The 15,096-nt window shown below is 38.4% G+C and overlaps 1 protein-coding gene across 11 annotated transcripts in view; it reads left to right on the top strand.

The window, feature by feature from the left end:
- Positions 1 to 15,096, top strand: part of UTRN (utrophin) — a 457,676-nt gene that overhangs the window by 85,523 nt on the left and 357,057 nt on the right. For all 11 annotated transcript variants that reach the window (XM_074368225.1, XM_010965836.3, XM_074368224.1 and 8 more), the window contains one exon: positions 3,806 to 3,867. In XM_074368225.1, the coding sequence (XP_074224326.1) occupies positions 3,806 to 3,867 (62 nt within the window). The remainder of the gene's footprint in view (positions 1 to 3,805; positions 3,868 to 15,096) is intronic.

Below are 15,096 nucleotides of genomic sequence, written 5' to 3'. Positions count from 1 at the left end.
GATCATTACAAAATATTTATGTTTCCAGATGACATTTTGATGCATATTGTTTGAATAAATGAATTGGTGTTCAGAGAGCACAGGTTGAGGATGAGAAAACAAGGGGGGAGGATGGCATGACTAAGGATTAGTGGTAGACTTAGTTTGGGGTTGATTCACATACAGTATCCAGAAAAAGAAATGGGAATGTGGCCTTTGATGCTTTCATTGCTTCCAAAATAATCTCATTTGCTAGTGAGAAACTGGCTTTTTAAGGTGGGTTAAATTTTGTGAAAGAGGCTTATAATAAGGTAAATCTAAGTTTGAAATCATCCAAGAAGAGTTTTTTTTTTTTTTTTTTTTTTTTTTGGCCTCAAGTCTAGAGATTTCTTTTCCAAATAGCTGCATTTTTTGGAACTCAGATTATCATCAGCAAGTTGGACACTCTTCAGTGGCTTTGAAAGATGCACTTCAAGGATCATGGTTTCCTTCTAATTGTAGTAGCGTCTCAATGGTGGTATATGTATTCCTAAGACTTGTGTGTTTCCATAGGGGGCACAACTCCTAATTTCTCTGCCACTTTTCCAGATTAAGATTTGAATTGAGATCTATTGCTAGGCTTTGCTAAAAGAATCTTTGATATGCATGTGAATTGCTGAAGTGAAAAAAAAATTTAAGCTAGTTTCCTTGAAGATTTATCAGGCAGTTTTGTTGCAATTTCTTGCTTCACTTCTCTTACTCATCACAGAAATAAAATTCCAGACTAGGCAGTGGCCCTTGGATCTGTGTGAGCTTGTCAAAAGCATTTTAAGAAGAGCAAAATATTTAGAGGAAGAATTTGGAAAATCAGCCTTAAGGGATTTAACACATTTTTCTTCTCCTAATTCAGTCCCGTGTTTGTCCCCCTAATGGAGAAAGGTCACTAATGGGTAAGATTTATAAGGCCAAGAAAGGCTTTCAGAAACTAAATGTTTTTTCTAAAATCCAAATCTAACAAAAACACTTGTTTGGAAACCTGAAAGAATATATTTAGATTGTAAATTATATTCACTTACTAATACATATGTAAATACAGTTATATGTAAATTTGTGTTGTCTGCTTACACATTTTTATTTTGGAAAAATTAAAATAATTGGCTCAATAATGGAGAGTTGAAAAATTTGAGACTTTTTTGAGATTTGGTATAAATTTCTAGGAGGGTAAGATGATTGATCATAATAGCATGACTTCAAATTCTTATTTGCTAGCATATTTTTGCCTCCCTAAAACAGAGACCTGGGTCAAGGTTGTTAACTTAATTTTTGTGGTGTGGAGGGTCATTCTATACTAGTAAGTGTTCCAAATTTGTTACATTTTAAAAATATCATAATTGAAAATCTGCAGGCTAATTCCTGTTCTTTTACTGAATTCCTGTCTAGGAGAAAATAGGAGGGATGTGTGTGCGTGCGTGTGAGAGAGAGAGAGAGAGAAACAGAGAGAGAGAGAGAAGGGAAATGTGAGCTAAAGATTTACTGAAAGAAGAATCCCCCTTTTCCCCTTTAACTGTATCAGGAAAATGAATACAGAAGAGTGTTTATAAATTTTGGAATATTTTTTAAAAGTTTGGTTGCTAGACAATTTCCCTTTTACAAACTAAAACTCTATTTCATATCAGTTACTTAGATTCATATTCAGATTTTGATTTGACCCAAAGATAAAGACCATTATAGAAATATAACCTTATTAATTTTTATGAACATCTCTGTGTGATGGGAACTTAATTTAAAATTTGATCTCATTCTACATGTGATAAAATGGAAGGTTTTTATTTATTATTTGATGAAATGACAGGTGCTCGTTTCTTTGTCCTTCCCATCTCTGGAGAGGAACACACATAGCATTAGAGACTTTAATATGTTTTTGAAGATAAGAAGGTTAAATGCTCAGAAAAAAGGTTAAGGAAAAAATGTGGTAATATTTATTCCTTAGAAATTTCCCCATTTTATGGTAAAAATTCTTAAATTATATGAATTTTATGGAATTAAGAGAATTTCATGTTTATGACCTTCATATATATTTTTGTTCATAGCTAAATAATTGGATTTTCTAAGTGCTCTGAACACTGATATTGAATATTAAATTCGCATTGATAGGGCTGGTACAGCACTCTGCACGTTTGATGTGTCTTCCTGACTTACATACTGTGTATAATTCAGCCCTGTCCCTCTTGGGTGTGATTCCAAGGCTGGGACATTCAGAGTGTGTCAGCAAGTCCTCTTGGTTAATAAATGGCTTATATGTGGCATTGATCAGATGGTCAAAAGCCTGAAATCGAGGCTGATGCTGACTGTGTTGTCCTTTCTGGAAGGAAGGCCACCTCTCAGCACAATTAACAACACGAAGTTTCTTAGAGAGCAGTTTCGGTTTTCATCCAATTGCCCCCTTTGTGTTGCAGAGTCAGTCTCCCAATTACCTTTATGCATCTGTAGAACTGCACTCCTTTTTGAAGCTGCTGCTATATTTGTTCTAGGAGTGACCTTTTAATTACACACTCTCCTTCCAGAAGGGAGTAAGGACCAAAGATGCCACTAACTTGGTGGAGTAGTAGATGAACCTCTAATTATGCTATGAGAGATGAATGAGGAGGTCTGGGTTGAAAGCAGCCCTTTGAGATTGATGCACGGAAGTCGGAGCACACTTGAGTCATCTCTGTTATGGTTTGCAGTATCAGTGGGAAGCAGCCTGGCAGTATGGACGGTAGTGGGACAAGCAGTGTGTATATGTACAGGCAGAACCAAAGCTTTCTACACTCTTCCAAATACGCCTTACGTAGCTTTCAGAACTCAGAGATTGTTAATATGCTGCTTTGTAGGATTTAAGCCAACAATGATTCTTGCTAGTTTTAAAGAAAATTGGGGAGCAGTTGAAGGGGATATTAGAAGTAACAGAAAGAGTAACGTGGAAATTTATCTGCTTTGTTCTCACATGTACTATAATAATAATTACAACTATAACAGAAACAAAAACAAACAGCTCTTTGCCAAGTGTTCCACTTACATTCACGAATCCTCGTAATGCCCTTGCAAGTATTATTTACTCCTGTTTTACATGGCTTCCTTACTCCTAATGAAGGCGCTCAGCCCCTCTTCAAGACGTTCAGGATACTTTAGTTTTTTTAAGGTCAATTTTTATTTGTGTGGCCTGGAAAATGAACTCATAATCCAAACCAAAGTTGGTCATTTTTTGAAAAACCGCTCTGATTTCTCTGCTTGTGAAATGTACAGATTGCTTTTATAGATTGTTAAAGCTTTGTCATGTCAGTCTTACCACAGGAAAACGGGTTATGGAATTGACTATAAACCTCATGTTAATTTCTGTTCTGGAGAGTGTAGGACTTGTATGAAAAGGAGAGAAATCATGGGTTTCTCATGAGTTTTTAAAGGATAGCTTAGATTTTTGTCATGAATGTGCTGTAACATTTTTATCAGGCTAAAATTTTACTTAAAATGGAACGGAAAGTACTGCCTATATTACTTAAAAAGTAAGGTCCTGATTCTTTTCTCACAGATGTGGTTTGTTGGCTGGTGGCAGTACGCCAACACGAAGGGTGAGCAGGCCAGCTCCCCGGGGAGGTGCCTGAGCCTCCCTGAGCCACAGGCATTCGCTGGCAGCTCCGTACATGCTGCCCATCAGCCATCCCTTTCTTCATTAGTTGTGGATCACTGTGTTTCACGAACTTTATAGGACAGTTTAAACTCTCCAGGCTGGAGATGATCTTATTTAGAACCTTGGCTAAAGGTGCAAACTCTCATTCTTTTCCCTTCTCTCTCCTTTTCCCTCCCACAGATGAACACAATGACGTGCAGAAGAAAACCTTTACCAAATGGATAAATGCTCGATTTTCTAAGGTAACAGAGCCTTTCAAAAATTTAGATGACTCAATGCCTCCTTCTGGTTGATAGAGTTCGCTTGGAAGTACAGTGAATTTTCCCCATGAAATGGGACCCAACAGAAATCTGAGTGCGCAGATAACATTTATTTTTCCTTTGTTATCTCTATAATATATTTAAGTGGAAATTCTGATGTAGGTAGTTCATGGTATAAGCATGGTGTAAACAGTTCTTTATTTTTACCTAGGATTCTTTAGATGCCAAGCTCACATTCTACTGCTTTGGACTCTAAACCCTGGGTACATTTAGGAAATGACTATCTTATTGGGATAATTTTGTGTTCACTTAGCTAAAAAAGATGATGATTTCATTTTTGCCTGGTTAAAATCAAATTGGCATCATTCAGGTGGCCTTTCTACCTTGTGCAGAAATATTTAGGAATTGTCATACTCGAGGGTATAGCTAATAAAATTTTGGGTTTTTAAAAAAAAATTTTTTTTTATTTTTGGGGTTTTTTTTGGGGGGGTAATTAGGTTTATTTTTATTTAATTTTATTTGATAGAAGTACTGGGGACTGAACCCAGGACCTCCTGCCTGCTAAGCACACACTCTACCACTGAGCTATACCCTCCCCCATAATGTTTATCTGCCCTCTAGTTCTTTTCGTGTGAGCTTCCTCACTTTCCCCAAAGATCTGTTCTTTCTCAGAATTTCTAACCTGATGGACCATGATCAATGTTTTGATCAATATTTTTTTTAGGGGCAGAACATTGGCAGTGCTATTTTTAAACTTGTTCTAATATAATTATCCATTGGTTATTGAAGTTGGAATTTTGTCCTCTAAATCTGAGATGGGAGGAGAATTTTCAGGTTAATGAGTTATAGGACTACACTGTAGCAAGATGAAAAATACAGGTTTCTCAGAGAAAGCCCATTGTGGTATTTTAACTTCAAAAATTTCAAAAGTTTCTATTTGAGAAGATTGCAAAAGTCTGGAAAATAAACACTGATATTTCTTAGAGGCAAAATGGGAATGTTTTAGGATTCCTTTGAGTAGCAGGGCAGTTTGAAAATTATTCCACTTCCCACTATTTATGGTTGATTATTTGATTGCAGTGTATTTTTAGGTTTTGCAAGTTTTTGTTGAGGGATAGTTTATCTTGCTTCTAAGAATGTAAGGAATGTGAAAACTATCTGACTGTGGCAGAAAGGTCAAGAAAAAGAAATGCTTACATAATTGGTGGTTTTATGTCTAAGTTTATTCCAAAGCAGACATAGGTTTTGTTTTCATTTTTTTGGTAAATTTTTATTTGTTCTGTTTAGGAGTCACAGGTAAAATCTGGCTGCTTTGGATTCAACATTATTCAAAACTTTTGAAGTATCCATCTTCGAGTGACAGATTCTGGGCAACATAGTTTTAGGAACTAAGTCTCTTTATGAGATATTTTATCCCAATGGTCTCGTGAGTATTTAGGTGTGTAAGATTATCCATCCTGGTTAGTACTAAGGATAATATGGTCATTTTCTAGATAGAGCAAGTTAAGCAGACCTACTTTTTAGCAGCTTAATTTAGTCATTGGGGAAGAATTACCTTACAACTGATTTTGAAGATCGATTTGAAAGCTTTGTAATCTCTCTAGACCCACGTTTAGGGAACATTTGAAACTGGGAGAATTACTTTTGTTCCTATTTATGAGAATGGAGAGAGGTAGACAGTATAATAGGATGCAAAAGGGGGGAACGTAGGAGAACAGAGATGACAGTTGAGGAAGAACAATTGAAAATGTTTAACCTTATCAGTCTCGCTAGGAATTTGGCTCAGACATAACATTACCTTGCTGAACTGGAACATCACCCGGTAGATCTGTGTCATCTCCAGGTCTGCATCCAGTACTGATGCATGCAAGATAAATAACATGCATGCAGAGCTGAACCTTGAACGCTGTGCTGCTCGAGCACTTCTTCACTCTGACCTTCAAAAATATCCTCACTGCAGTTATTATCCTTTGGCCTCTTTTCCACTGGACAGTTCCCGGTATCTATTGATCATTTGGGTCATGTACCCAACCACATTCTCTCAAGAAACATCTCAGTGTTTATCCTGGGTCATTGACATCTTTAAAAAGACCTGAACACAAAGTTCAGTAATACCAGAACAGTTTATTTAATGAGCATGATATTTAAAGTTTTACGTTTATAATGGATATATTATTTTGTAATATTAAACCAGGACTTTAAGTCCCATGTAAATTCTTTGCCCCAGGAAGCTTGGAATTATTGCCAAGACAATGAAAAGACCAGATAATATTATCATTTTTAGTAAGAGGTCCAGTTCTGTAAACAAGTTCTAAAAGCTTGTTTTGCATGGAGAAAAATATCAAAAGCCGAGCTGATCCTGGAAACATTTCCTTTCAGATTACTTAAAGAAATCAAAGTCTGGAAGGAGATTTGGATGGGCCTAGAGCAAATTTATCGAAGGAGTTATGACTATTTGTATATAATGAGAAAGAGGGCTCATGGTAGTGACACTAAACGTCAGTCATATTTTCTTCTTTACTGTGGCTGTCTTAAGTCCATGAGTCAGGCTGCTTCCACCCTGGTGATCTGGAATAACCGAGTTCTAAACTGGGAGATTTCCACAGACTTCCCAGAGACTTAACTCTTGCTGAGCTAGGGTGAGGATGTACTTGGGCTTGGCGTCACTAGGTAATCCAGAGGCTAGCACCTTTTAAAAGTCGTGTCCTTTGGTATATTGTGGTGGACTTTAAAATATAACTGTTGATTGAGTCTGCTTCTTCCATGCAGTATGAGTCCCTCTACAGAGCAGTAGTGCCCCCGTGCTGAGAAATCCAGACAGATCCTGATGGCGTCTTCTACTGTTTAGGAATTTGTTATAAATTCCTTCTGTAGGCATGTCCTTCTCGACCCCTCCCTAGCCAAAGTCTCAAATGCCAAGTCTTGTTGATTCTAGTACCATACATATTCAGTATTGTCCATTTTTTCTCCATTTTTACTGGCATCTTTTGCCAAGTCATGATTATCTGAGTTAGTAATAATTGTGAAAGTCTTTTTAAGATGAACAAAAAAATTGGTGGGAGTCCTGTCAGCTCAGCCATCTGAGTTACCTACCTTCCATTATCTTTGAGCTACTGTACAACCCAGGGAGCTGTAGAAAACAGATAATAACGCGAATGATTCTTATCTATAAATACACCAAGTAGCTGGAATGTAATTGATTATCTCCCCTTGGATAGATTTGTTTTTGCATTTGCTGTAAATTTATTTCAGCTTTCCTTTTTTTGCATATAAACAGGTAGTTTTCTGAATTTTTCTTTGTCCTTGTGGTAACATCTTACTGGGTTCCCTCACTAATTACTGAGTTAAAGTCTTAAATGTACTTTAATGTTACATTCATATGAGAGTCATGGCTTTACCATTTTTGGAAAGTTATCCCTAAACATGTGGACCATTGTAATAATCTATAAGGTTCTTCCTTCCCACGATCCACCTTATGCATCTCCTTCCTTCCATTTTCTACAGAGTAGCTGGAGTTATCTTAAAGTGTCGGCTTCAATACCCCTTTCTCTTCAGTAAAATCTTTCAGTGGCTGCCCTTTGTTCTTACTTGGCTTTCAGGACTGTAAATAGTTGCCCCCTCCCATCTCCTTCTAATTTCAGTTTACTTTACTCTGGCTCCTCAGTATACCCTCACCACCACAGTGGCCCTCCCCATGGCTTTTACACATGCTCCCTCCTCCGTCTTTTCCTGGCCAACTCCTGCTTCTCCTTCTTGCTTGAGCTTAAATGTCACTTTTCCAAGGACACCTTTTCTGAGCTCCCAGACTAAGATAGATAAGCTCCATATTCTTAAAGTGTTAGCCTTTGAAGGACTTATCGTAATTGTACTTTAAATAATTGCATCTCAAAATATTTGTCTCTCCTCTCCTAGACAGTGGTCTGTTCCATGGGTGGAGGGATTGTCTATTTTGCTCACTGGCACAACTTCTGGCATTTAGTAAGCACCCAGTGAGTATTTATAGGCTTAATAAATAAACGAATGACAGTGACAGAAACATATACTTACATGCCTAACAGTATATAATCTTAAACCAGCTGGAGGTGGTTGTATTGGAAAGAGACAGAAGCAGAATGTGGGATTGAGCGCAGAATGGCATCAATTGTGTTACTTCATGGATATGAGGGCATCAGGGCTTTTGCCACATTTATTCACAAAAACAAATCCAGCTGTGCAGAGTTTCCACTTTTACCTGGTTTCTGGGAATTGAGCTGGAAAGATTGTTAAATCGCCATTTGAACGTAATACATATGATTCTCTTATTTACTGGATAGAATTCTTCAAAGAGGATCCACCTACTAAATTCACAGTGATGAAAAATGAGATGTAAAACAGTATCAGCTGAATTCATTTCTTGGTCAGGGATTTGGTAAAGAGCTTGAGAATATTGAATAATATGGGTTGAAACCATCTTTTGAGAGCTAAGAAAGCATTCACTATAAATACATACTGGTTTTGCTGCAGGTCCTCAATGCTTTGGAGTTTGGGTTTCCTGAGCAGTCACACAGTGTAGAATAACTTATGAATGCTGAATTTTGAAAAGTTATGAAGAGCTCAGAGGAAAATGATTATCTAAAGGAGCTAAGAGTTAGGAAATTAAACACTTACCCTTGGATATGCTGCTCATTTATTTATGACCTGGGGCAAATTACTAGCCAGTTTTTTCAGGTCACTTGGTTTTTATTTCTTTAGCTATAAACCACACTTAAGCATAATTACTTGCCTCATATTGCTAAGAAATATTGAGGGATTATTGTGAAACATTATAGGAGATTACAATTACTTAGGAATGCTAAATTAAAATTCTCTCAGGTACCCCCCAATGGTGGTATCCCTGATCTGTGCTATACATGTGTTTTAAAGCAGAAATGGAAAAAAAGCATTGGCTCGTTAAGCCAACTTTATTCCACGGTCTGGTGGGTAAAGTTGGAGTGTTTTTGTTCCCTCTAATTCTAAGAGCCTCTGGCTTGTTAGTGGGCTGGTCTCCCAAGGGAGGCTTGTTAGTGGGCTGGTCTCCCAAGGGAGGCAGCGAAAGCCTCTTTGCTTCGGTCTTGGGAAATTTGTCCTGACTTTGAGCCTGCATTTCCTTGGCTGACTTTCAGAGCTGCTCATCTGTCAGAGTGGAGACGTACGAACTGCAGAAGCTGTTTTATCAGTTTGGTATGGCGATTCTCAAGAGACGTTTAACAAATAAAGGTTAGGTACAAAATAGGCAAACTTAAAAATGCTGAATTTTAGTTTGGGCAGATTTCTGCTTTTCCCTTTTTGAAGACAAAGATGAGCCAAGTTTTCATTTAGTTACTATTCCAAACGTGAACTTTAAGTTGATAGAATGTAAGAGAGGAAATCTGTGAAGCAGTTTCTGTACAATTTCAGTATGAATAGCTATTTCAATGTGTTCCATTTGGAGACAGTGGGACATTGCTTTCAGTGTCCTTTTGTTTTCAACTTTGTTCATGTTGGAAGTGGATGGTCACAAAATTAGGAGTGGGAAAGACGTGTAGGAGGGTGCAGCAAAAGCAGCCCATGCTTAGTCCTCTTGTTAGTATCGTGGAGGACACTGTGCAAGCGTCCCTGTGTGATGGTAAAAAGCATCTATAGTAGAAATTTGAGCAGGAGAGTTACACACTGGGTCTCCCATTGGTTTATTTTCATGCATATGTATATGGCGACTCAACTAATTGGTTTTAGGGGCCATAACCATTCAAATGGTTCCTTGAGAATCTTCCATCTGTATCTATTCACCAGTACCTCTATAGCAACAAATAAAATACATTTCATATTCCTAAACAGCTTCCAGATATGTTTTAGCCGTGCTATGTAAGTTTGTTTGTTTTTGTTGTTTGTTTTCATTCAGTTTGATTTTTTGAGGGGGTTTGTTTTGGTTCCAAGCATATTTGCAGAATGACTTTCACCTGGTTACTATGGATAAATTAAAGATCCCTAAAATAAAAAAAAAAAACCATAAGTATTATTTAACATGCTGTGTTTACACATATTGAGTACTTAATATAATAATTTTGATTGAGCCTATTAATATTTGTAATCATTAAACAAATTGGGTACTATATGCTAAGTCTTTGTAATGGATGATCAATTTTGTGATTAATTTGCTGAGAAGATTACAAAGGAAATTACCTTTATTTATTAGCAAAGGAAATTACCCTTCACCTAGAAAGGGGTTAATGGAGCCCCCTGCCTTGTGTTTTTGCATCCAGCCTGTGTGACCCCATTGTCTCTACCCTCAGAGACTGGTGCATATGCATGGGTAGGTCTCAGTCAGTGTGGACCAGTGAGTTATAGAGAGTGGATTGTTGAAGAGGTGGTGGTTTTGGGGCAAAGAAGCTCTTTCTGTTAAAGAGGGCCGGGAGACCCTGAACCCATATTCTCCTGTTCATGCCTTAAGCTCCAATATTAATGGTAGCTACCCATCCACTGTGGGTGGGCCATCCAACTGTGAGGGGGCCAGACTGGGTGGGAAGTAGAGGGAGTTGACATTGCTATTTTTGTTTTTATAATTTGTTGGGGAAATGAAAATCCTGTCAACAAAAAGGCCTTTATTCAACATAGAATACAGAGAAAGCGCAATTTATTATTGAGTATTTACATTTGATTAGGTTCATGCAGGCAGTTTGTGAACAACCAGAAAGTCAGGACAGAAATTTCACACAAATATATAGTAAAGTAGAAGAAAGAACAATGAGTGTTTATCTCCCGGAGAGAAAGATGGATGCTCCTTGTGCTGGTCTCCTGTCCACCTCCCGAGAGATTCCTGAGTTAATTTTGAGGTCTTTGTTATCTTGCATTGGAAAGTTGGAGGTAGGTTTATCTAATTCCTGACCAAAAAACTGGGCCTATTTTGTTTTGAAGGAGACACCCTAAGGAGAAGGAAGGGACAGGGCAGCTGCCGCTCCTTTATTAAACAAAGAAAGTGTTTTCTTTACCTTTACATAATCATTACCAGTGCCCTAACTCATGCCTCAACCTAGTCCCATGGCAGCCTATCTTTTGAGGAACTGCATTCTCAAACATTTCCCCCTGCTTTGCCAGTTGTGCATATATGGAATGAGCTGCATTGTTTATTGAGTCGGCCTGCAGGGCCTGGGAGGCATTTGGAGTCGGGGTTTATTCACCCTGCAGACCTCTCCTAGTTATTTGTCCATGGAGTGTGCAGGTGGCCCTGCCTCTGGCTCCCAGGTGCACCAGCCAGCAGGTGGCCCCTTACCATCTCAGGTTTCTCAGCACTGTCTCAGTTACTTTGCTTACCAAAATCAAGATGAAAATTCTGTTACATGCTGTATGACTTTCAGTTCTCTGAAAGATTGTTATTATTTGATTTAGCTTATGTTTTACAGTTTTTTTTTTTTTGGTGATTTCTAAGGTAGATGCACATTCATTGCTTTGATTCCACTGTGATCACTGCATGAATCACTGCTCCGCAGTTAATGTGGTGCAGGTGTGATTACCTGAGCCATCTGTTCCTGCAGCCTCTCTCTCTCCTTCCTCTCCTCTCTCCCTCCTTCCTAGAAAGCTTCCAAATGGAATCTTGTTCAACCCTTAAGAACTTTGGCTGACCACCATGAATTCTTCAGGAGAATGTCCGAGAGCCATGTACTCACTAATTCTTTAAGTGATTTTGGAACATTTTGTTGCTTTCCCCTTGTCAAGGTGTTTAATGACCTCCTTAGGCATCTCATTGCACTTGTCTTGCTTTTTGTCATCTCAGTCAAAAGAAATTCTGCTTTGGCTCTTTCACTATGGGGTTGAATCATAAAGTGGACATTGAAGATCACATCCTCTTCATTTCACTCATGGGGCTGCATAATTGTGTAAGCTTTATCATTGTAATAAACCTAATTTTATCAGTTGCTTAACTTTAACTAGAGATACCACTTTTTAGACAATCTGTATTTATTTTATACAATAATACACATTACAGAAGATTAGAAAAGAGAAGAAACCCAAAGAGATTTTTTAATCCACCTTTAATTCCATCATCAAGAGAAGTACATTTTTGTTGTAAAATACTTAAAAGGAATCTATTTACATGTAAACATATTATAATTAACCAAAATGACACTGTACAGAGTGCTCACTGATACATTATTAATTTTTAAGAAAATGAAGAATTACAAGAGCCACATTTTTATCAGTGCTAAGATTTAGGGTTCATAAATTAAAGATTCTGGTTTTTAAAATATTTAAAGAAATAGTAAATCACTTATTTCTTTCTGAGTTTTTATAATAACTAACCCCTTGAAAAAAAATCACTTGAAAAAGAGAGACTACAAAACTTACAATAAGTTATTAGATGTTGGAGCATCATTTAAAAAGTGATCAGGGGCACCAAACTGATCTGAGAAGAATACAAATATATTATGGTATATGTATGTATATGTCTATATATGCCATATATACGTATGTAGGACACACACAGAATTAGACTGACACATGCTCACACACACACGCATGCTGTAAACAGTGGAGATAGAAACTGAACTGAGCAGACTGCCTCAAATCCTGTTTTGAAAATAGATACGGTATAAATAAATAAGAGAACAATCCAACAGTATCAAAGGGCTCAAATTTATTATTTGTAAGATACCATCATCAGACATGTTAGTGGTGAAAGCATTTAAAAACTGTTGTCTTTTCACTCTTCTTATTATACACAGTTATAACTTGATTGTTTATAGTGGGATTAGGTAAATCACAGGACAGAATCTGTCGCTGTACTATATTTGTCACTTGGTGCAAATTTGGCAGAATCAAGCTCGTTCATAAATCCCCTTGATGGGCTCACGACGCCACGCTAGTCCTGGTTTGGTGACATCTGGGTGGATTCTGAGTGCCGTGGGGCGCGGACTGTGATCGTCACCCTCCACTTGCCAGTCAGTGTCAGCATAGCACAGCACAGAGAGGAGGCAGTCTTTTGAACCCCGAGTCCAAGCCCCAGTTCTGCCTCTGGTTTGTTTGTTGTAGTGACAAAGAACTAGCATTTCACCCTTTTAAGAACTCCAGACTGCACGTCCTAAATTTTACTTTCTTATTCAGTCTTTTACAGGCTTTTTTTCTATTACTGTTCCTACTGCTGCTGAAGAACTTGACTTACGATGGAAATAGTTGTGATTTAAATGTATTGAAGAAGGAGAAGAATAATACAGAATTAGACTAGGGAGAGGGCAGAGACCAGCTCACACAGGCTCTCTTATTTGCAGTTTGGGTTGCATTTGCCTATAGTGGGAGTCTGTTAAAGCAGGGACATGACAGGTGTGACCTGCACTTTAGAGTTATTCTGATTCTTATGCAGAAGGAAAGAAGTCAGTTGGCCTGGGACTGGAGGCATGGGCGAGATTAGGAGCAATAGTGATAAGAAGAAGTGGTCACCTCTGGAATGTGTTTTTGGAGGTGGAAATGATAGGGGTTATGGGATTGGAGATGGGGACTGAGTGAAAGGAAAAGATTCTGGTATGACTCCTTTGTGTTTTGGTCTGAGCAAGTGTAATGACTCTGCTGGTCTTTTGCAATCAGTCATGTTCCCTAGTGTGTGTGTGTGTGTGTGTGTGTGTGTGTGTGTGTGTGTGTGTGTGTGTGTGTGTGTGTGTGTGTGTGTCCCCCTTCCACGGAGTTCCTCAATCCCTCCGAGGACTCACTGTTGACTAATCTTATGTTTCACATCTCTGTGTTATGCCCTGTGAGACAGATTGCTAATCAGTCGCCCGAGGATCCGGTGTGCCTGTAGACAAGCTCTGGCACCATGTTTTAGGAAATTACAAATATCAGGAGATTACACAGATAAACTCACTTTTCCAGCTCCTTTTGAGAAACCAGAAGTCCTACCAACAATGGACTGGAATGCCCACATGGCCACTGATGGCTGGAGCTGAGCACTGGCTTCTGGCTGTGTCACCGGGTGTGATGGGCCCTCGGGTTCAGACACACACACACACACACACACCCCCCATCTGTGCGTTTGCAGCCCCTGCCCTCTCATGGACCGCGGCTTATCCCTCATGCGTTGTGCTGACAGTTTGCCCTGTCCTCTGACATTTTTAAATTCAGGAGCTTCAGTGTCTCAGCTGTAGGTATTAATGGTGGTCCCCCTTGTCAAAATGGTGTTAGGACTGGCATTAAGAGAGTTCAAAGATGGTACAGGGAAAAGTGGACGGGAGGAAGGAGGCAGCCAAAGCGAGTCACCTCTGTCATCTGGACGCCTGGACAAAAGGTTGCCTTTTGAGTTTTTTTATGCTTAAATGGGACCCAAGGCTTATCTGTCTTCCAAATTCGAGATTGTTCATTTGTACTATTTTGTATTTATTGGAAAACTATGGAAACCCTCACTTGTAAATGGGGGAGGGTGACCTGAACTTGGCATTTCTGCAGGGCCAGGCACAAAGGAGGTATTCACCAAATGTTTGTCCAATTGAATTATTAAACTGTATTCTCTCTGTCAGAGAAGTTTCTGCAAATAAGACTTAGCAAAGAATTAAAAATCTAAATAAGAGTTTAACTGTCAAGCTGAATCAGTTCTTATTTTTATTAAACAATGACTTCTGACATTTCCAAACTGTTTCCCAGGATGGATCCCATCCATATTTAGAGCCTGTGATTCAAAAGCACCAGAGATACTTTAAAGCCTTGGGCTTGGAAGAGAATAATTTTCCTTTTGGGTTCATTTCAGTGTGGCATATTGCCCTCTTCAGGAAGTCATTAAAGATTCCTCTCTATTGTCCCCCCCTCCACCGCTGATTAAATATTTCCTTCCCTATATGTCACGGTTCTATGCCCTCATTATTTTAGGAGCAGTTTAGCACAGTCTTTGAGAACATGGATTTGGAGTCAGAGTTTGTGGTATCACATCCTGGTTCTGCCTCTTGCTTGTCGTGTCCCCTCTGTGTCCCAGTTTTGTTTCAGATACAAATAAGTCATAGTTTATTCTTTACTGATACTATGGTGAAAACTTTACCATTCTTACCCTCACTTACAATATATGAACTATGGAAAAGCCACACGATAGAAACCATCAATTAACTGTTTATTACACATAATTAAAAACATAAGAAACAGACGGGAGAGTATAGCTCAGTGGTAGAGTACATGCTTAGCATGCATGAGGTTCTGGGTTCAACTCCCAGCACCTCTGTTAAAAAACAAATTAATACAAATAAATAA

This window comes from Camelus bactrianus, chromosome 8 (assembly GCF_048773025.1).
Source record: "Camelus bactrianus isolate YW-2024 breed Bactrian camel chromosome 8, ASM4877302v1, whole genome shotgun sequence".
NCBI classification, from domain to species: domain Eukaryota; kingdom Metazoa; phylum Chordata; class Mammalia; order Artiodactyla; family Camelidae; genus Camelus; species Camelus bactrianus.
Note: the sequence above shows the minus strand (reverse complement) of the source record. Positions and strands in the feature narration are given on the sequence as shown.